The 23,433-nt window shown below is 33.0% G+C and overlaps 1 protein-coding gene and 1 pseudogene across 1 annotated transcript; both read right to left on the minus strand.

The window, feature by feature from the left end:
- Positions 1-1,629: 1,629 nt before the first annotated feature.
- Positions 1,630-5,297, minus strand: LOC8281429 (laccase-14). Its single transcript, XM_002527082.4, has 7 exons — positions 5,103-5,297; positions 4,712-4,863; positions 3,846-4,093; positions 3,587-3,712; positions 2,847-3,456; positions 1,955-2,307; positions 1,630-1,861 (listed from the first exon to the last, which is right to left on the minus strand). Exons 1-7 carry the CDS (start codon positions 5,202-5,204, stop codon positions 1,722-1,724), a joined length of 1,731 nt encoding a protein of 576 aa, XP_002527128.1. The 5' UTR covers positions 5,205-5,297; the 3' UTR covers positions 1,630-1,721.
- A 14,564-nt stretch (positions 5,298-19,861) lies between these two features.
- LOC8281430 lies at positions 19,862-22,669 on the minus strand (annotated as a pseudogene).
- Positions 22,670-23,433: the final 764 nt, after the last annotated feature.

The raw sequence follows: 23,433 nt of genomic DNA on the forward strand, positions 1-23,433 counted from the left end.
TATCCGGTGCACACATGGTCTGATGTAACCCATCAGATGGTATGTTCTACTGCCGTCTCATCTCGAGTTAAAGTACAATCTTAGCATCAATAATATTAAAATAACATAATTTATAGATAATTATAAAATTACTCAATTTAATATTAAATGCTAAAATTGAATAGCATCGGTTTAAATAAAGTTATGGTATATACAATATTCATAATAAATATAATAATATTGATAAAAATAGTGGCAATAATAATAATAATAGTGATGATAATAATAATAATAATAAATAGTAATAATAATAATTAAATAATAGTAGATTAAATAGTGACATGACATATGCACCATTGATTATATAACTTTAACTCACAGTTCTATTGAATTTCCTTTAGCTGCTCCTACGCTTTTGGTGAAGCTGGCTGAACCGTCGGATTATTTATTCATGAAAATAATTAAATCATTAAAAAATATTTTATAATTTGAAAATCTAAAAATTCCGATTTAAAAATTCTACAGGTATGACTGGTCTAGAACCTGCTAAAAATACTTTTAATATTCATTAAGTATTTAACAGAATGCTGGTTACCCGCATCATTTTTCCGACTCTACAACATAACACAATTCACAACTAATAAATAACGGTCATGCATTAATGTAGTCCAACTCACTAAGAATTTCTTGGAATTTAATTTAACTTTTCATAGCTACAATTATTATAAAGCTAAATAATTTTTTTATTTTTACTAATTAATCCATAATATTTATAATTAATCTAATAATTAATTCTTAATTAATTAATTATAATTAATAATTAATGGTGATAATATTTTTTTAAATTTTTAAATAATTTATTGAGTCCAAAAAAGATTTGTACCGAGCCAAGAATCAAGAATCTAAAGTTTTCAGTGTCCGAAAAATATACTCAATAATATCGGGATTCGAATCGAGAGACACTTATTCGAAGCTTGAGATGCGTGGAGTCAAAATATATAAAAATTGCAGCCTAATTCTTACCGGAAAATGCCAGATCGAGATGGAGAAGAATTTGTTTGGTGTGGCTTGGATGAGCTGGACGCGACTGTTCGATGGCAAGGAGGAGCTGTCCTAAGATTTTGGGGGATGAGAAAGCCGATTTCGGAATCAGTTTGGCCAAAAAACGCTGGTAGGTGGCTGGTCTAGCATCGACAGCGAGGAGGAACGTGTTCTCCTCCACTTTAGTTCGATTTTCCGGTGAGAAAGAACGGAAAAGGTTGGTACCGGCAAGGAAAGAAGAAAAAGAGGGAGTGGAGACGCTGGGTGATGGTGCAGCTGGCTGGAAGTGGTGAAAATGGAGAAGAAGTTGGGTGGTGGCGACGGAGAATGAAGAAAGAAAAGGAAAAAATATGGGTCCTGGGACCAGAAGCAACATTTTTTATAGATAAAGTGTCTTTAAACCCCTTATTACTATTTTCCTATAACAACATTCCTTAGATTAATTATTTTATTTATTTATACTCATATACATAAATATGGAAATTATGTCACGTGGACAAAAGATGAAAAAAATAGAATGTTTAGCACTTATATTACCTTTTAGTTAGATTTTTATAGCAATTCTCCTTTTCGAAATTTATTTCAAGTTATAAGATTGATAGATGGAAATTATATGTCACAATTGAATATTTCTCTTTATTAATGTGACACAAATCTTAATACATAATCAGAAACAAACAAACAAACAAACATTCAGCAAATTAAGATGAAGGGCATGGAGGCATGTAAGCTGGAGGAGGTATGATGCTTGTTGCTTCGGTTTTTCCATTTTTCACGATCACCACAGTGTCCATTCCCCATGTGGTATGTCTTTCCAAGTGACAGTGCATAAACCATACACCTAAAGTTCATAACAGAACACTGCATCATTATTGAACTTTGAGAAAAAAAAGAATTGGACTGTTGAACAAAAGACCAGTCTGTTAAAACTTACCAGGGTTGTCAGCCTTGAATCTGATGGCTACCCATCCGTTCTGAGGAACACCGACAGTATTTATTAATGGCGGATCGTAAAGATTGTAATTTTTAACGCTGATGACATTGTCCCAATTACCGGTACCGATGCCGACCAAGTAATAGCTATAACCATGGAGATGCATAGGGTGATTTTCTGGTGACTGAATAGCAGTACCTTGAAGCACCATTTCTACTTCTGCACCATAATCTATCATTATCACCTTTGTCCCTTGATTTGTATACTGTGAAATACCTGTTACGTTTCCCGTGAAGTTGAATTGTTCTGGAGCTACAGGGAAGTTTTTCGTGAATACACTGCTACTCGTACCACTGTAATATCATTGAAATATTTCATTAGATTCTGAAAATAGCCTGGAAATTATCAATTTTACAATAAATATATATATATATATATATATATATATATATATATATTTCATTATTTTATTAATTTAAATAAATAATATATATCACTCTTTAACTATGGAGATATAAAATTCAATATATCCAGAATAGTGAAGTCAATATGATATAAGCATTATATGGTGAGTCATCTAACTGTGGGTGCCATTATAACTTGTTAATTATGCCTACCCCACAAACAATTCTTGGGCATAATAATTGTAAGAATATGTAAATAACTAAAGTCAAAACAAAATACATACCCGGCAAATAAGTTAAGAAACCATCATATGGATCATGATATGACAATCTACTCTTGAACTATATTTATTTTCTTTAATTGAGTAAAGTTGAAAAAAAAAAAAAAAAGAATTATTGTATAGTTGTCTTTAAAATATTATTTAAATCAAAAAGGAAAAAAGAAAAGGCACGCATACTGAATTAAAAATTGTAATTGAAAGACGTACTTGTAATAGGCTTCCAATATAGAAGCATTTGTCGGCGAGCTATAGCTGATGTTATTCAAGCTCGCAGATGCAACAGTCATTTCACCGCTGGCAACAGGCGGCCCGGAGCAATTCCGGCCAGAGGGGCAGGGCAGAACATTCAAACTAACAGTCATGAAAATTTTTTTAGTAATTCTTTTAGGGACACTAATTGGGTACTCTGTACTGTTTAAGCTCTTCAAGGAGGCAGTAAAATTTACAGCAGCAGATGCATTTCGGGTTTCAGGAAGGGTAGGTCCAGGAATGGCTGTGGGAGGAGTGTAGTTGCCTGTGTATTGAACAACTGCATAGACAGTGCTGTCGTCGAACTCAGCAAAACTATCAAAATATGGAGTTGAAACCATGTAATATTGACTTGGATTTGCGTTCGCTGTTAACAGAACATCCATTGTTTGTCCTGGTGTTATCATCAGGTAATCTGTAGTGAAAGGTTTTTGGTATGCAGCATCCATTCCGACAAGTGTAAGATTGTGGCCGGCAATTCCAAAGAATTGTTCCTCGTTCATCACAGCATTTATAATCCTGAGAAGATATGTCTTGCCGTATGTGACATTCATTGTAAACTTTTCTCCTGCACATGATTGCACTAGATAATCAGTACTGTCAAATTTACTTTTAGAACATGGTTGAGTTTTTTTTTTTTAATCGTTTTCTTAATTTTATTTTGTTTGGGGATATATCATATAAGATTTTTTTCCTACCAGTGGGGCAGTCAGTGCTGTTTCCTGTGTAACCATTGATAGTGTGAGCATCTGATGTATTAGGGTTGCCTCCAGTTTCAAGAGACTCCTTATATATGGCCATCACATCTCCCTTATACCAGGATCCTGCCAGTTTATCATTACAAGATGCAGATCAGTAGACCTTGAATTAGGTTTTCTTAAAACAAGCCCCGGGCAGGCAGAAAAGATTTATTATAAAACCAATAATACATAATTATTTAAATTAAAAATAATGTACCAAGCACAATTAATTGTTCTTCATCAGGCTGTATATCATATGGGTATGATTTCCCTTCAGGAGGTAAAATCACAAAGGCACCATGCACAGTAGCCCTTGACCAATCACTATGAGCATGCCACCACAAGGTTCCTTCCTCATCAGATAATATAATCTCATGAGTGAAGCTTGTATTTGCTGGAACTGGGCATTGAGTTACGTATTCTGGACCATCTGCCCATGGATTTCTTGGTTGCTTTACGCCATGCCTATCAAGTCATCAAGAATTAGGGAAAAAAACAAGGAAAGAAAATATAGAAAAGCTCTATCATTTTCACCGAATAATTCATGTCAATTTGTCAAAAAGAATGCAAATTATCACATACTTTATAACATGATTTTGACATCGTCCTCTTTTAGACTTTTATCAAAGGTTATTTATTAATAATCTTGTTCATACATGCATGTTAATTTTGATTAGTCATTTTCCATTATCAATTGTATACATCCCAGCATGCGGAGAAAGTTACTTTTTTTTTTAAATATTAAATATGAAAGGTTTTTTTTTTTTTTTATAAATTTAATATATGTTTCGTTTATGTAAATCCGTAGATAATTGATATTTATTAATTAGTTTTAAATAATATAATATATATCTAATTGCAAAACACTTATATATACGTGTCACCCTCCTATTTGTTATAGTTTATGTAACTAAGTTTAGGTAAAAAAAAAATATATATATATATATATATTATATTATATTATTATTTTACAATTTTAACACTAAATAATTCACATGTATTCAGATACTCTTACAAATAGAAAAAGAATTTTCCTGATCTACTGTTTGTGAGAGGGAGGGGGAAAGAGAAAAACACAGTTACCAATGGATAGTAATGCCATATGTTCCTTGGTTATGGACGGTAACATTAACAAAGTCTCCTCTGCGAACTTTAATTACCGGTCCTGGAAAACTCTCGTTTACTGCCAACATGCTCTTTGAACTACACAGCTTTGTAAAGTTGCTCTCTTTTATCTGCAACCCATGTATAAAAATAACTCAATAAATAATTAAACATTATTACGAAAGAATCCAAAGACTTGACACTTTCTCCAAGAACTTCTACGATTATTGCCTATCAAGAAACTATGACCATAGCTTTGGACACACTCACTCTCTCTCTCTCTCTCTCTCTCTCTCTCTCTCTATATATATATATATATATATAGATCACTACTCTACAGGAAGAGATGCAAAGAAAGAAAAGAACTTACAACAAATTCATAATGATGTACTTCAGCCATGCAAATGATCAAAAAATCAAGAAACAGAAAGGAAAGTAACCCTAAGACAAGATTCTTGTTCAGGAACTCCATTTTCAAGACTGCTTAGACCCTCTATAGAGAGTTTTGTTTTGTGTGTGTTTTCAGGTCGCCCTTGCTCTTTTGGTAAGAAATACATGTGATGTGGGGTGACCTTTTTATAGAAGCAATAACACGGTTTGATTCCTACCAGTCGTTCCTATATTGAATTTTTGCAAGAAGGCCTAACAAAACACATGAAAAGGACATGGGGATTTATCGATTGGCCTTTTGTTTTCTGAATAGAAGAAAAAGAAAAGAATCTCTTGGCATCCTGTTGAGATATTTTTTAAATAATTAAAATTTTCAGTTGTCAAGTCTCATTCTTGGATCATATGTACATAAAAAAACATTTTTCATAATGTCAAATAATTTCCTTAAAAGAGAGTGAAAAATAAAAGGATATTTATATTTTGTGGTTATAAGTTTTTGATCAGGACAGTTATCGCATTTGGTACTAAAACTTTACATTTTATTTTTATTTAGCACTATATTTATTTTCTTTTTATATCACTTTTAGCCAACTTTATTTGATTTTATATGTTCAATTAATTTTAGAATCTACCATAATTGTTGGACCCCATATTACTATACAATTTAATTATCTAACTTCAATCAGCATACTAAGTAACAATTTTGAACTAAATTACATGAGATATTAGTTCTATTGACCTTACAGTTTTATCCTCTTAGTGAATTTGTAAATTTTTCAAAAGATTAGTCATTCTGAAATTTCTCAAATCCAACACATTAATTTAAAGTTGTTATAATTTCATAGCCAAAAAAATATTTCATGTGATTATTCAACTCTTTGTATATGCTATTAGCTATTTTATTTCGTTTAAATATACAACTCGATTCATTAATGTTGGTACCCTAAAAACTGGCCGAAATCCGTTTAGTTAACTCAATCTAACACTAAAATAGAATGTTTGACACCAATAAAATTTAAAAAATTGAAACTAAATAAATTAATGTTGTACAAAATTTTAGTAACAAATGGGATAATTACCTTTTCTTTTTTAAATTTTGAAACTGATACACTAATTCTTTTCGTGCTAAACTTATGTTTTCTTTTAATATATCTAAAATCAAGCGGATATTTATTCATGTAGATAATGAAAGAAGTAATTCTAAAAATAATATAATGGACGTATTTTTTTTAAATCAGGTAAAAATGTACAAAATTATGTTGAATTTAATTTAGAGATAACTAAATTTTCTTGAAACATAGAAACTTAAGTTTGGATTGGAAATTCTTATCTAGTTTAGGTGTATATATATCAAACTTATAGATGATTAATACATATTTATTAATATTAAATACTTTAAAATATATTAATTACTAATATCAAAGTTTAAAATGCTCATTCTCTTATTTACTGCAGCGTATATATTTAGTATAGATAAGAATTAACCGCTTAGGCTAAACTGAAATAGATAAACAATATAAATATGTATTATTGGATATGTATAGAATTAGAAGATCAGGACCCAAAAGTTGAGGATTCAAGTGATGTTGGGCGTGTAAATAGTCATATAATTTACTGGAAAAATTGCATAGTTTGCTGATTTATCGTTAAAGAATTTGCAAGGTGATTATTGGATTTCGACGTCTTTGATATTGTATAATTGATATAATATTTTTTTATTTAAAATTAATGAATATGTTTCAATTATTTATCGGTTTAGTTTTTATAAGTCGGGACATATACTAAATCTAAGTAGAATTTTTTTGATAATGTGATTAATATTAATGTAGATATTGTGCTTTCTCAACTTGAGAGATAAGGTTTAAAATTTGAATTTTGCTTATCTTTTGTAAGAATTGTTTGTGTGATGATTTATTTTTTATCGGTGCTATATATATGGTGCTTCGATTGGCATTAGAGCAGGGGTTCGTTCAATCAGATGACTGACCTTATGATAATGGTGGCAAGCTACCCTGATGTATGGTTGTTCATACAGCTAAGGGTATGATGGATTATGTTCATTGGAAAATTTAGTGTCCTTCTCTTGTGACATCTCTATACGAATCATAGTTTCTGTTAACCTCCATTGATGATTATTCAAGAAAGGTATAAGTTTGCTTCTTGAAATATAAGAATGAAGTATTTGCCATTTTTATATAGTGGATAGCCTTAATTGAAAAGTAGCTCGAGCGCTCGAGGATAGTTGACAATTTAGGATACTACTCAACTAAATTTGATGAGTTTCATAAGATTGAAGGAATTTCTAAATAATCATATCGCCAGTAAAATAAACAATAGAACTGTGCTTACAGTCTAAATTATTATCAAAGCATTTTTAGACTGAAGCTATTCAAATGGCTTACTACCTTGTAAGTATATCTATGTTGATCTCCTTAAAGTTGAAAACTCCTAAGTTGGTATAGTTTGGTTCTCCTATTGATTTTCTACTTCATAATTGTTTGGTTATGTGGTTTATGTTTAATGAGAAAGATTATAAAAGATTATGACAACTATGAGTGAGGAAATTGTGTCACTTCATAAGAATTAAACTTGGGAACTTATAAAACAAGAATATGGCTAGAAGATTATGGAAATAAGTTTTCAGAAGGAAAAATGAAATCACAAAGTTGAGGATGCAAGGTGCAAACTATGCTTAGCAATTAAGCGCTTTATTTAGAGAGTGTGTTGAGTGAAATAAAATGTTCTCTCTAGTTCTAAAGCGTATCTTATTTGTGTTTTGTTTATTAATTTAACTTAGAGCTTAAAGAACTAGATGTCACAACAGCTTTATTACATGGCACACTTGAAGAGAAAATCTAAATGCATCACCAAGGATTTTAGAGTCCATAAAAAGGAACACCATGTTTACCTATTAAGTTCATTATATAGCTTGAAGCAATATCCAAGGCAATGACATAAAAGATTTGGCACATTATGATCAACTACAGATACTCAAGAAGTGAGTATAATAACTATATGTGTCACAAGAGGTTCTTTGATGGTTCATTTATGTATCTATTGCTGTATGTTGATTGCTACCAAAAATCTTATAAGTTTAAAGCGTTTTTTGTAACACCCGGAATTTTTATATATTTAATAATGAGTTTTTATTTAAGTTAATTTTAGCCTCATTATTATTGGGTTTAATTTAAAATGATTATATTTTGGTTATTCAAATTTTTCCAAATGCATATTTATATAAGTAAAATTATATATTGGAAAATTATGGTAGAATTGTAAAGGATGTGTTTATAAAAGAATTTTGGAAAAATTGATTATTTAATTTAATTGTGTGTTAGGACTAAATTGGAAATTTATTTTGGAATAAGGATTGAAAGTATAATTTTATTTTTATGGGGTTTTAATGGAAATTTGTGAGTTTGGTATTTTCGTAAATAAATATGTCGGTCAGGGGTATTTTTGTAATTGTGTATTTTCAGTAATTCTAATTTGGCCCAAATTAAATAGTTAAGGGCTTAATTGATAGGCTAAAAAGAAGTTTGGGGGTCAAATTTAAATTCTGCAGGATGAAATTGTAAGTAATTAAGGAAGTTGAGGGACCAAATTGTAATAAGGAAAAGTTCGGGGGCCTAATGTCGATATTGAAAGAAAAAGAAGTCGGGGAAGAAGAAAGGAGGAGAGAGAGAGAGAGTGCGGCGTCGGGAAGAGAGAGAAGGGGAAGTTGCAGGCGTCGGCGGCGACCGTCGAAGGCGTGGAGCGTTGGCCGACGGAGCGGCGTGCGCTGGCGAGCGCAGCGGCGATGGCAGCAGCAGCTCCAGCGGCGGCGGGAATCGCGCGTGTGGCAGCAGCTTCCAGGCGTGTTTCCGGCGTTGTTGGCGGCCGAGTTGGGTGGCGATCGGCTCCTCTCGACGAGAGCTTTCTTTTGGTAGCAGCGGCGACGCCAGTGGTGGCCGAAAACGGAAGATCCGGTGGAGAGAGAAAATGGTGGCAGCCGGCGTTTTTCAGCTTTTCCGGCGAGATCCGGCGGAGGAGGGACGATCGGAGGATGTATCCCGACTCTCCTCAGCTCAAGCTTCGCGATGGCACCGGTTTCGTGGCGATCGGGCTTCGTTTGTGAATCGACGGTCGAGATCGTCCGCAAATTTCTCCGGATGGTCGGGTGTCAGATCGGAAAATCGAAAGCGGGGATCGTCATCAGCGCGTCGTTGTGAGTCCGATGGTGTGTTCGGATCGTCGATCGGACTCCGGCGGCTGGAGGCGAGTCGACCGAGCGACCGAGCGTCTTGGTAATTTTCTTTAGCCCGTCATTTTTTAGAAATTCTTAGTTTAATTGTGTCTTTTGGTTTATATTGTGTATTTGATGGTATTTGTGGGTCAAAAATAATTGTCTGTCAGTTGCCTGCCTTGTGTTTTGTGCTGTGTGGCGGAGTCGGGAAATAGTGAAGTTTGGGGACCCGACTCCCGTTGTTTTAATTGTAAGTATTTGGAGTGTTTTTCTGGCAGGTCCTGGACCCGTTTTTACGGGGGGTAATGTTCGTGTTGTAGGGGAGGTTCTGCCGAATTTTCGGTAGTTCCCGAGTCGAGATTCTTAGACAGTCAGTCCTAGGAATCTAGACCTAGGATCTATTGTAATTGTTTCATCGTTTTGATAAATTGTTTTCCGTGATTAGATGATCATCTGTTCGCTCGCTCCTACCGAGACACCTAAGCTGAGCTAGGAGGTCGCCTAATTCTGTGAGTTAAAGTCATATATCGTTTACGCACGTGTCATGCATAAAATTTGATTTGCTACTGAGAATATTTATTTGCAATTTCAATTTTTCATTCAATTATTATTATTATCATTTGCATGATGCTTTTAGTTACTATTTAAATATGTTTTTCCTTTATTACCAATTTTAATATTGCATGATGACTCAGGATGGGACGGCAGTAGAACATAGGAGTTGGATGAGTGTCCAATATAATATGAGAGAGATAAGAAAAAGGTAAAGAGGTAAAAATTTTGAGAAAGAAAGATTAGGACTGCCTGGCCGAGCATCGCTCTCTGGGCTTAGTAGAGTGTGGTTGCCGGGAGTAAAGGTCCCCGGTCGAGCATTGCTCTCAGAGCCGGCTTATTTGGATATTTAAGTGACCGGAGGTAAGGTCCCCGGTCGAGCTTTGCTCTCGGCCAGTCTTATTGGATTAAGAGAGCCGAATGGCTACTAGATTTCTTATTTGGATATTTAAGTGACCGGGAGGTAAGGTCCCTGGTCGAGCTTTGCTCTCGGGGGCGCCAGTCTTATTGGATAAGAGAGACAAAAGGCTAAGGTCGAGTTAAGTGGCCGGACTGGAGGTAAGGTCCCTGGTCGAGCTTTGCTCTGGCCAGTCCTATTGGAATGAGAGGTTTGAGATGATAGAGTTGAGGTTAGTTGAGACATAAGTGTTGAAATAATCGAGATTTTAGAGTTGGGATTAGAGTTCTGAAGTAATCATCCCGTTGCATGTGGAATAAATTTTGTTTAAGCATGGCATGACACATATGTTTTAACATGACACGTATGGTTCGCGTGATTTATTAATTATTTTAAAATTAAATGAATGTGACATTGAGATATTTGAAACTGTTTTAGATGTATGATTTTAACTCACTCTAGACCGGTCTCCATTTATTGTTTTCGGATTCGTGATCGTTAGTTCTCTCGCGACTCTTATTCAAGAACCCGACTCCTTCATCATCGGGTGAAGTATTTGATTTGGTATGTAAAATGGTAAATCTTAGATTCTCCGCAGAGTAGTAATTAGTATATGTATCGGTTGTAAATTTTCCGAGCTTCCCGGGTCTCGCCTAGTATTTTCCGGGTAGACCGGGAAGTAATTTTGTAAAGTGTAACTATTAAGATAATTTATGGTTTTAATAATATAAATTTGAGTTGAGATTTGTTTAAATCAGTGAGTGTCGGGGCTTACTACGGGTTTCGGTGGCCTTAAGCCTACCCATTCCTAGTCGGTCACGGGCCCAAGGTGGGGTCGTGACAAAGTTGGTATCAGAGCTTAGGTTTAGATTTCCTTCGACCTAAGTTAAGATTTTTCCCTGCAATCGCGGAGTTAGGATCAAGTTTGTCTTGTTGTTTCCGATAGTGGGCACCGCGGTCTGTTTTAGTATAGAGCGTGGTTGCAGTCATGTCATGAGCTCGCCTCGTCATCGCATCGGGCATCGTCTTATTGAGTAGCTACCGAAAGTAGTGCACCGGGAAGTCGAGTAGATGTCGGAGCTCTATGGTTGAGTTTTGGTGATTGTAAGAAGCTTAAGAAAGGTGGCGAAGATTTTCGACGCTCGAATCCGGAGAAACTTAAGCGAACATTATTTATTTTTCTAAGTAGAACAAGTGTTTTAAAATACAATATTGCGATTCGTAAGAATGCATTATGGCATTTCAACGTTAGGCATGCATAAATTCATTTTAGGACATGCATCATACATTGTGCATTGCAACCCTTGGTGATAGGGGCATCATCACCCGCAGCGATATTGTAGAATTTTATATAAAGAAAAATGGCTAGAGATTTTACGATTTTGTAAAAGTATTTTTCAAGATAATAAAGTTTTTATCGTTGATGATTATAAAGTAAATAAATAAGTAAATTTTTCAAAGTAAATAGTGTTAGCTTGAGAATTCTCCGGATGACGAGTCATGAGAGTAAGTTTGTGGAGTCATAGGCCCCATGTTAGATAATAAAGGACGCTTTTGGATTTCAGTCAAGGAGGAATCTTGTGTCGGGGATGGCATGGTTGTGTCGGTTGATGCGATCGGGATGGATGTTATGTCGAGGATGATGTGATGTAGATGTTAAGGATTTTTCCCCGTACGTGCGAAGGCGCGTCATTAGGAAGGAAACTTGGTGAGTGGATTTTTGGCAGGGATCGGAATTGGCCCTTCTTGTGTGGGAGACCCTTGGTTTTGTCGGCAGGGTTGGTGAGGTGGCATGTAAGTTGGACTTGCCGCCAAGTATTAGTAATGTTCTCTGAGGTTAAATCCAGTTGTTTGTAAGTTTGAGCTGAGGAAGTGTATTTTCGATCTTTGCTCGTGTTGGACCCTTAGTGTGTGGAAGCAAGTGAAGATTTGGTTTCCGAGGAGTAGTAAGTGAGGATCGCGGATTTTCGAGTTCAGTTTTGTTTAAGGGTTTTGTCGATGAGTCTTGTGGTTTAGTTAGTTTACCAGGAAAAGTTTCCGAGAAGCCGGGTTGGAGATGAGAGGTTCCTAATTAGTTTCAGTCTTAGAGTGTAGCCCCTTTTCTTTTAAAATTCGAGGTCGAATTTTTTTTTAAGGGGGGGAGAATGTAACACCCGGAATTTTTATATATTTAATAATGAGTTTTTATTTAAGTTAATTTTAGCCTCATTATTATTGGGTTTAATTTAAAATGATTATATTTTGGTTATTCAAATTTTTCCAAATGCATATTTATATAAGTAAAATTATATATTGGAAAATTATGGTAGAATTGTAAAGGATGTGTTTATAAAAGAATTTTGGAAAAATTGATTATTTAATTTAATTGTGTGTTAGGACTAAATTGGAAATTTATTTTGGAATAAGGATTGAAAGTATAATTTTATTTTTATGGGGTTTTAATGGAAATTTGTGAGTTTGGTATTTTCGTAAATAAATATGTCGGTCAGGGGTATTTTTGTAATTGTGTATTTTCAGTAATTCTAATTTGGCCCAAATTAAATAGTTAAGGGCTTAATTGATAGGCTAAAAAGAAGTTTGGGGGTCAAATTTAAATTCTGCAGGATGAAATTGTAAGTAATTAAGGAAGTTGAGGGACCAAATTGTAATAAGGAAAAGTTCGGGGCCTAATGTCGATATTGAAAGAAAAGAAGTCGGGGAAGAAGAAAGGAGGAGAGAGAGAGAGAGTGCGGCGTCGGGAAGAGAGAGAAGGGGAAGTTGCAGGCGTCGGCGGCGACCGTCGAAGGCGTGGAGCGTTGGCCGACGGAGCGGCGTGCGCTGGCGAGCGCAGCGGCGATGGCAGCAGCAGCTCCAGCGGCGGCGGGAATCGCGCGTGTGGCAGCAGCTTCCAGGCGTGTTTCCGGCGTTGTTGGCGGCCGAGTTGGGTGGCGATCGGCTCCTCTCGACGAGAGCTTTCTTTGGTAGCAGCGGCGACGCCAGTGGTGGCCGAAAACGGAAGATCCGGTGGAGAGAGAAAATGGTGGCAGCCGGCGTTTTTCAGCTTTTCCGGCGAGATCCGGCGGAGGAGGGACGATCGGAGGATGTATCCCGACTCTCCTCAGCTCAAGCTTCGCGATGGCACCGGTTTCGTGGCGATCGGGCTTCGTTTGTGAATCGACGGTCGAGATCGTCCGCAAATTTCTCCGGATGGTCGGGTGTCAGATCGGAAAATCGAAAGCGGGGATCGTCATCAGCGCGTCGTTGTGAGTCCGATGGTGTGTTCGGATCGTCGATCGGACTCCGGCCGGAGGCGTAGTCGGCCGACCGAAAGCGTCTTGGTAATTTTCTTTAGCCCGTCATTTTTAGAAATTCTTAGTTTAATTGTGTCTTTTGGTTTATATTGTGTATTTGATGGTATTTGTGGGTCAAAATAATTGTCCGCCTTGTGTTTTGTCTTTGTGTGGCGGAGTCGGAAATAGTGAAGTTTGGGGACCCGACTCCGTTGTTTTAATTGTAAGTATTTGGAGTGTTTTTCCGGCAGTCCTGGACCCGTTTTTACGGGGGGTAATGTTCGTGTTGTAGGGGAGGTTCTGCCGAATTTTCGGTAGTTCCCGAGTCGAGATTCTTAGGCGATCCTAGGAATCTAGACCTAGGATCTATTGTAATTGTTTCATCGTTTTGATAAATTGTTTTCCGTGATTAGATGATCATCTGTTCGGCTCGCTCCTACCGAGACACCTAAGGCCGAGCTAGGAGGTCGCCTAATTCTGTGAGTTAAAGTCATATATCGTTTACGCACGTGTCATGCATAAAATTTGATTTGCTACTGAGAATATTTATTTGCAATTTCAATTTTTCATTCAATTATTATTATTATCATTTGCATGATGCTTTTAGTTACTATTTAAATATGTTTTTCCTTTATTACCAATTTTAATATTGCATGATGACTCAGGATGGGACGGCAGTAGAACATAGGAGTTGGATGAGTGTCCAATATAATATGAGAGAGATAAGAAAAAGGTAAAGAGGTAAAAATTTTGAGAAAGAAAGATTAGGACCTGCCCTGGTCGAGCATCGCTCTCTGGGCTTAGTAGAGTGTGGTTGCCGGAGTAAAGGTCCCTGGTCGAGCATTGCTCGGCTTATTTGGATATTTAAGTGACCAGACTGGAGGTAAGGTCCCTGGTCGAGCTTTGCTCTCGGGGCGCCAGTCTTATTGGATTAAGAGAGCCGAATGGCTACTAGATTTCTTATTTGGATATTTAAGTGACCAGACTGGAGGTAAGGTCCCTGGTCGAGCTTTGCTCTCGGGGCGCCAGTCTTATTGGATAAGAGAGACAAAAGGCTAAGGCTGAGAGTTAAGTGACCTGGAATTTGGAGGTAAGGTCCTGGTCGAGCTTTGCTCTCTGGCCAGTCCTATTGGAATGAGAGGTTTGAGATGATAGAGTTGAGGTTAGTTGAGACATAAGTGTTGAAATAATCGAGATTTTAGAGTTGGGATTAGAGTTCTCACTGAAGTAATCATCCCGTTGCATGTGGAATAAATTTTGTTTAAGCATGGCATGACACATATGTTTTAACATGACACGTATGGTTCGCGTGATTTATTAATTATTTTAAAATTAAATGAATGTGACATTGAGATATTTGAAACTGTTTTAGATGTATGATTTTAACTCACTCTCGGTGACCGGTCTCCATTTATTGTTTTTCGGATTCGTGATCGTTAGTTCTCTCGCGACTCTTATTCAAGAACTCCTTCATCATCGGGTGAAGTATTTGATTTGGTATGTAAAATGGTAAATCTTAGATTCTCCGCAGTAGTAATTAGTATATGTATCAGTTGTAAATTTTCTGAGCTTCGGGTCTCGCCTAGTATTTTCTGGTAGACCGAAGTAATTTTGTAAAGTGTAACTATTAAGATAATTTATGGTTTTAATAATATAAATTTGAGTTGAGATTTGTTTAAATCAGTGAGTGTCAGGCTTACTACGGGTTTCGGTGGCCTTAAGCCTACCCATTCCCTAGTGCCGGTCACGGGCCCACGGGTGGGGTCGTGACATTTTTATTTGTTTAACTCATCATAAAAAGCAAAAAAAAAAAAAAAGAATAAATGACTATGTAAAAACTATAAATAGTTTTTAATTGTCTTTCATTGTGGGCACATAGTGGAATTATTAAGTTAAGGAAAAAAGAATAAAGGTCCAGCCCTTAGGTGGCTGGGGCAAACCTAAACAATTAATTTAGGGAAATAAAAATTCTAACAATAGGCCTTTGTTAATTGCTGTCACGACTTCGAAGACATGATTATCGGGAGACCTAATCACTAAAAAAAGATCTAAAGAATTAATTATAAAGATGGTGTGTGAATTCATTAGAGTTTAATTATTAAATTTTAAAATTTTTAAAAATTAAAATATAGTATATAAAATTAAAAATTATTAATATTTAAATGTATTATTTTAAAAAAGTTATGTAAATAAAAAATAATATGTAAATTTAGTAAGTTTCGATTTAAAAATTAAAATTTTAAATATAATTTAATATATTTAGTGATTTAGTATCTATAGTATGTTAATGGCAGTTCAGTTTTGAGTATAACTCATAGTTGGCTTAAGAAAAGAGTCATCATATTTCCCCACCACCATTATTATAATTTTATTAAATTTTTCTAAAAGAATTTGGCCAACATCAAGCAACTGTGCTTTCTGCATATCCCACTGCTGCCAATATTTAAAACAAAATCGATTAATACTTGTACTTATAGTATTTCGTTTCTTTTCTTATGTATTTTGTGTATAAGAATTGTATCAATTGTTCTTTACTTTTTCTTTTAATCATTGCCAATAGAAAAAAATGAAAATACCAATTAATAAAATACATAAAAATATTTATAATATATTTATTAAAATTAGAATAAAAAGTGAAAATTAATTTTTAAATTCTTACTTTTTATCTAAAGAATAAAGAATCTTTTAGGTATTATTTTATAAAGTAACTCTTTTAAAAATTAATTTTAAGATAAAATATAGAAAAAGAATCTCTAATAAAATAGAACTGTTAGAAACATACTATATAATGTGGAAAAACCTTCAAACCTCAAAATACAAGAGAACATAACAAAATGTTTAGTTACAAGAAAAACTCATTATATCAAATCCTAGCTTTCTCTCTTTCTCAATTTCTTTTTTCTTTATCTTTTATTAAATTTTTCTAAAGTAGTATTTTTTATCTTTTATTAATCAATTTTAGTAAATAAATTTTAATACCTTTTTGAAAGAATAAAAAAATTTCATATTCGCTGATGAATAATTATTTCTCTTTATATCTAAATAGCAAAGTGCGGGTGAAAGCAGCAAAAGAAAAATAAAAAAAATAGATTGACATTTAAATAACTGGACTTGTTCAAGAATATATCAATATTTAATAGAAAATACTTTTATGTAATTGTAATTTTCTGCCTTATTAACATAATTAATATTAGTTAATATCAATATCTCTTTATATTTATTTTTAGATTTGACGTGTATTTTTATTTATGTTTATATCAACATGTGTTTTTACATTCCAATAGCCATTTTAGTATTGGAATAGCTTTTTAACCGAAGGCCCACCATTTACAACATGTTAGCATAACCATTTATATAATCAGTATCACAAAGACTATTAACCGCCTTGTAATTAAACAATAAACAAATTTAACCAATTAAATCATCTAATTACTGATCTCCTAATCTTGCAAAACTAAACACAAAAACAATTTATAGACTTAATCCTAATCAACATTTTGAAATATAAAGAAAAGATCAACCCCACCATATGTTAGGTGAAGGTTCCAGTATTTTTAATTAAAAAAACAAAAGAAACAAGAAGAATATGAAGTGTCGTTTTACATGTGTTGTGTTAGACTTTTTTTGGATACTTTTTTAGAATAAGTATTATGACTTTTAATATGTAGTTCTTTTCTAGATAAAAAAAACAGTATGATAGAGAAAGATATTTTATTATTAAAAAGTTTTAAATTGTAAATATGATTAATTGTTATTATAATTATTTTATACGTATTTAATAATATGATTTCAAAGTTTAATTTTTTATAATTTATAGGAAGCCTAATTGGCTATGGGCTACACAATAAGGATAATCATCATTTTGCACTCGCCATAAAAATGAAATCTCACCTAATATAGAGATGAGATTTGAACTCAAGACCTCCACCTCTCAAGAGCAATCACTTTCGCCACTTGAGTTAGCCATAAGTGTGAGTTTTGAGTTTAATAATTCACAGTTCAATTATTTAACTATTAAATTATTATTTAAAAAGTCATTAATTCGATAATACTAGTTTAACAGAGTTAAGTTTTAAATATATATTATTAAACTTGAAAAATATGATAATAATGGTTGATCAAAGTAAAAATGACTAAATTCTTACCAATTAATACTTGTTAATGGTGAAATATTTCCTTTTAACTACATATCTTATTTTATCTAAAAAAATATCTTATATTAAAATTTCTTAAACAGTGAAACCATTTGTATTTGTATTTTTTTGTGTATTTCATTATAAATATGGATAAAAAATTCGAATTCAAACTTTTATTTAAATTAAAATACATAATTACAGTCAGATTAGATTCATAAATATTACACGTGTTAATATTTAATTGAACGAATGCATGCTATCATATCGCTTAAAATTAATAGAAAAAAGAAGAAAAGATAAAAGAAAATGCATTCCTAGTGGATTTTACAGTATGTGAATGCCTCCTCCTGTCTCATATTGTTTTCAACATGAAAAATGAATATTAATTTATTATATTTCATTTCAACTTATTAATTATAGATTTTTTATTGTTGATCTCTTTCTTAGCAATTACGTATGCCTTCAGATTTCTTCACCGCTTTTTAGTTCAAATTTTTAACTAAATTGCTAATTAACCCTTTCAAAATCACAATTATTATTCAGTCTTTATAATTGATAGATTAGTAATATTTATAATTAAGTAATAATTTTAATTTTTAATAGTAATATTTTTAATATTATAGTAATTAATAGATTAGTATCTTTTTGAGAATAAATAGATTAGTATCTAACTAAATAATGATCGTAATATTGATAAAAATATTTAAAATTATTATTTTTAATATTTTATTAATTAAAAAGTAATAGTTTAATGGTTATTTAATTAATTCTAACGTGTAAAAGAACATAAATCAAAGGCAAAAACAGTAGATTACGGACTAGGCACAGAGGTCAGCATGCATGTCATAGTTCAATCTCAACCACACGATTATATTTATATATGGAAAACAAGTTTCCGTTATTCAAGCAGAAATTAAGAATTCTGAAGAAGCTTTCTGTTCCCTTTAAATTGGTTGAAAAAAATAAAGTTATTATTCAACGTCTGCATGTGATAGTAATTATTATTATTCTTTTTTCTTTTGTTACGATAAGTTTCAAAATTCTATTGACGTGAATGATGGCTGTTGGATTAGGTGTTGGATTTTATTATTTTTAAATAATATATAAAGAAAGATTAAAGATTAGTAGAATTTTAAAATAATCATATATTATATTGTTTAGAAATCAAAATTATCTTTGTTTCCTGTCACTTTAATCTAATTAAATAAATCATAAATATTTTTTTATTCATTAGTAAGACTGTTAATTTAGTTTGGTTAGTATTTATAAATATTTTAATTTATTCAGTATTAGCTAATTTAAATTGATTTTAGATTGAACTGACAGAATGTTCTCCTTTTGGCATTTTATTATGGAGACAACCCTGTATTTCCAAAACGTGACAGATTATTAAATGGGCTCCATTCCATTATAACTATTCGTAGCTTAGTTGTAAATAATATTATAAAGTTATGACGGTTCTCTTTTTTCTTTTCCATTTAAGTAGCTATGAGTGATTCTGTTGGAATGGAACTCATATAATACTCATATTTTTATAACAGCAATGTTTTTTCTTATAATAAAAATGACTGTCCATGTTGTATAGTATGTAACGTGCTAGTTTTCTCATAAATTTATAATATATAAAAGTATAAAGAAAAAAAAAATTGAATCGAATAAAATATACTTAGAATTAATCAATAATTATTAATATTTTATTATTTTAATTATATATGTAACTAATTTAATTTTTTGATACTAATTAGTGATTATCTAACTTGATTATTATTTTTTAAAATATTATAAATCAATATTAAATATTGAAAAGTTTTTTAAATTATATTTATGAACTTAATTTTATAATTTAAATAGTAATAATGGTTGTTCAACGCACAGATAAAAAACTAATAATTAAATAAGCCGGTGAATACCTTTATTTGCAAAATAGTTAGTAAAATTATATCTTCTCGCTAAAGATATTGATGAATTCCTTCTCTAATTAAGATGGAATGGGTTTTTCACTAAAGAAAGATTCTATTCAGATTCAATAGTTTTTTCTATATTTCATAATTTATCTTATTTATTAACAAAAAGTTATAAACATTAATTAATTAAATGTACAAAAATACTCTATTTATATTTTAAAAATAAAATATTAATTATGAAAGGATTCAATCATAGTGTATTAGAAATAGTCAAACCAATTTTATTCATAGATTTATATATTAGCATCATATTTGTTTTTTGGTTGAGAGGACATCCATTCACTAATTTTCTTATATTACTAGTACAAGTTTTGACATTTAGGCATGTAATGAGGGCGTGGCCGAATGCTTGTTCCGGGTGTGCTTCCGTTCCTCACTATAACCACAGTGTCCATGCCCCATGTTGCATGTCGTTCCAAATGACAGTGCATAAACCATACTCCTGAGCAATAAAAAGAAGAATATTTAGACTGCATGTAAAATAAAATATCAAAATTATCAACTTTCTTCAACATAATTATTTAATTAATTATCTCATCTATTGTACACCTGCATTAAGTATTTGAAAATTATCACTCAGATTAAATTAATGGATGGTAAAATATAATATAGTATATTTTAATCCAATATGAAGATTAAATTATTCTCTCTCAACCCAATTAATAGACGAAAAAGAATATGTAATTAGTTAACTATTAGTTATATTACTTACTTACCGGGATTGTCAGCAATGAACCTGATAGCTATCCATCCATTCTTGGGGACACCAATGGTGTTAACATAAGGTGGATTTTTTATATTGTAATTCTTGGGATCAGTCTGATTATCAAAATTCTCGGTACCCACTCCCACCACACAGAAGCTAAAGCCATGGAGATGCATTGGGTGGTTTTCTGCTGATTGAATATTAGTCCCCTGGAACACAAGTTCTACTGCTTCACCGTAATTCAGCATTAACACCTCTGTCCCTTGAGTTGTGTAGTGTGAAATACCCGTCACATCTCCAGTAAAGTTGAAGAAATGAGGATTATCCGGGAAACTTTCGTTGAAAACACCTCCTATATTGCTGAAAAGAAAGTAATAACAGTAGTAATAAGATATTTATTATATATGCAGATTTTGCATGATGTATATTGAATCAGAAAAGTTTAATTTTAAGAATTACCTGTAATATGCATCAAGTATGTCCACACTTGGTGTTGCAAAACTTATGTTGTTTAAGCTTGCAGATATGATGGTAGAACTGTTATCAACTTTTGGCCCTGAGCAGTTTCGTCCCTCAGGAACACAAGGCAAGACATTTAAGGAAATAGCTATGAATATATGTCTTGTAATATCTTCCGGAACCGAAACTGGATGCTCGGAGTTTGCCAAGCTCTTTAAGGAGGCGGTGAAGTTTACTGCAGCAGTTGCATTTCGCAAGTCAGGTAAGTTGGGTGAAGGAATGAAAGATGGAGGAGTATAATCGCCTTGGTATTTTATCACTGCTGTGACATTGTGACTATCAAATTGAGCAAAAGCATCAAAATATGGAGTTGAAACCATGTAGTATTAACTTGGAGATTGATTGGCTGTGAACAAAACATCCATTGTTTGTCCTGGTGTTATCATCAAGTATTCGTAGTTGAGATGTTTGGTGTAGGCAGCATCCATTCCCACAAGTGTGAGGTTATGTCCGGCAATCCCAAAAAATTGTTCCACATTCATTGCTGCATTTATAATCCGCAGAAGATACGTCTTGCCTTGTGTCACATTCATACGGAACATTTCTCCTGCAAATATTAATTGCATACAATCAAGTCCTGATTGCCAAAAAATTTTCAGCGGGCTCTTTTGTAATCGGGTAAGATTTTCATGAGTGATAAATTACTGTCTCAAGCTCCAGGCCTTAATTTAAGTTAGAAAAAGGTTGCCATTTCATTTGTATTATAGATATTTTAACCTAATCTTGTTGGACAAAAAAACACAAATCGAGATTTTTGACACCCTTTAGGAATGTGAACGGACTAATCGAGTTTTACATTATGATTTAGGACAGTGGAGGACTTATTTACCAGAAGGGCAGTCAGTTGAACTCCCTGTGTAACCATTAATGGTGTGTGCATCTGAATCTTTCGGATTGCCGCCGCTTTCTTTTGCATCATTATATATAGTCATCACGTCCCCCTTGTACCATGATCCTGGCATTTCATCATAAGAATATGCAGATCAGTACTATTGCCATGGGTTATTTGCTACAGTAGTTCAGACAAACTCCTGAAAGTGAAAACAAACAGAAGGTTTATATATAGATAAGATACCAAGGACAATTATTTGTTCTTCATCCGGTTCAGGAAACGGGTATTTTTTCCCTTCAGGGGGTAAAATCACAAAGGCACCATGGACAGTAGCACGAGACCAATCGCTATGGGCATGCCACCATAGGGTTCCTTCTTCATCAGATAAAATAATCTCATGAGTGAAGTTTGACCCTGGTTGAATTGGACACTGGGTTACGTACTCAGGACCATCTGACCACGGATTTCTTGGTTGCCTGACACCATGCCTGTCAAGTTGAAAATGGTATTAGAATGAACAACCTGACTACATGTAAACTGAATTAAGATTCAAGTAAAGGATACAGTTAATACCAATGAATAGTGACACCATATTTGCCTCTGTTATGAACATTAACATAGACCAAGTCCCCTCTGCGAACAGTAAGTACTGGACCAGGAAAGCTTTCATTCACTGCCAACATATTCTTTGAACTACACAACTTTGTAAAGTTGCTTTCCTTCAGCTGCACCCAGATTAAACAATCTTACTAAATCACGTAAAAGGTAAATAAAAAAACTTAAAAGCCATATTGCAGAAAGTGTATGTATATTAAGCTCGTACGACAAAATCATAATAATGGACTTCAGCCATGCAAAGCAGCAGGATGTTAAGAACCAGAGTTAGAAGTAGCTGTGGGACAAGATTCTTCTTCACAAAACCCATTTTGATAAAAGAAAAGGAAAGAAAATTAATGCTGAATATATATAGTATGATTTTCTTTGTGTTTTCAGGTCGCCTTTTGCTTGTCTAAGATTTAGCAAAGCAATTCAGTCCTATTTATAGAAGCACCTGCAAAGAAGTTTGGTTCTTAGTACTGCTGCATTGGACATCAATATCAAGTTAATAGAGGTTTTATTTTATTTTATTCTTTCGATAGAATAGAGGCTTTATTTTTTGAAAGTTATCTAACCAGCAAATTAAACAATACATATAAAATGTTATTTAAAAAAAAAAAAAACAAAGTACATAAAAATATTTTCTTCCATTGATCCAAATTCATTCCCTCCTGATGAAAAATTGATTAGTGTAATAATTTATATAAGAGTATAATAATTATTAATTGAATATTCATACACTAAAAGTAGAGATGACAGCAATGACATGGGTTAAAAAAATTATTTAATTATTTCTTAAAAAATATTTTAAACTGATATTTTAATTTATTGGTAAGCTGAAATCAGTTTAAAATTTTAATTGCAAATTGGGTAAAAAATATTATTCATTATATATAAACAATTAAATAATATTTAACTACCCATAATTTACCAATCAGGAGAATTCATAATTTATGTCAGTGAAGGTACAATATTTGACATGTTTAACACATTGGGAATATATCTTATAGAAGTTTTGATTTTTTAAAGTTGTTGTTCGATCATTAAAATGTGTTTGTGACAAATCTAAAATTTATATCCTGGCATTAAAAATATTATTCATTATATATAAACA

This window comes from Ricinus communis, chromosome 2 (assembly GCF_019578655.1).
Source record: "Ricinus communis isolate WT05 ecotype wild-type chromosome 2, ASM1957865v1, whole genome shotgun sequence".
Classification (NCBI taxonomy): Eukaryota; Viridiplantae; Streptophyta; class Magnoliopsida; order Malpighiales; family Euphorbiaceae; genus Ricinus; species Ricinus communis.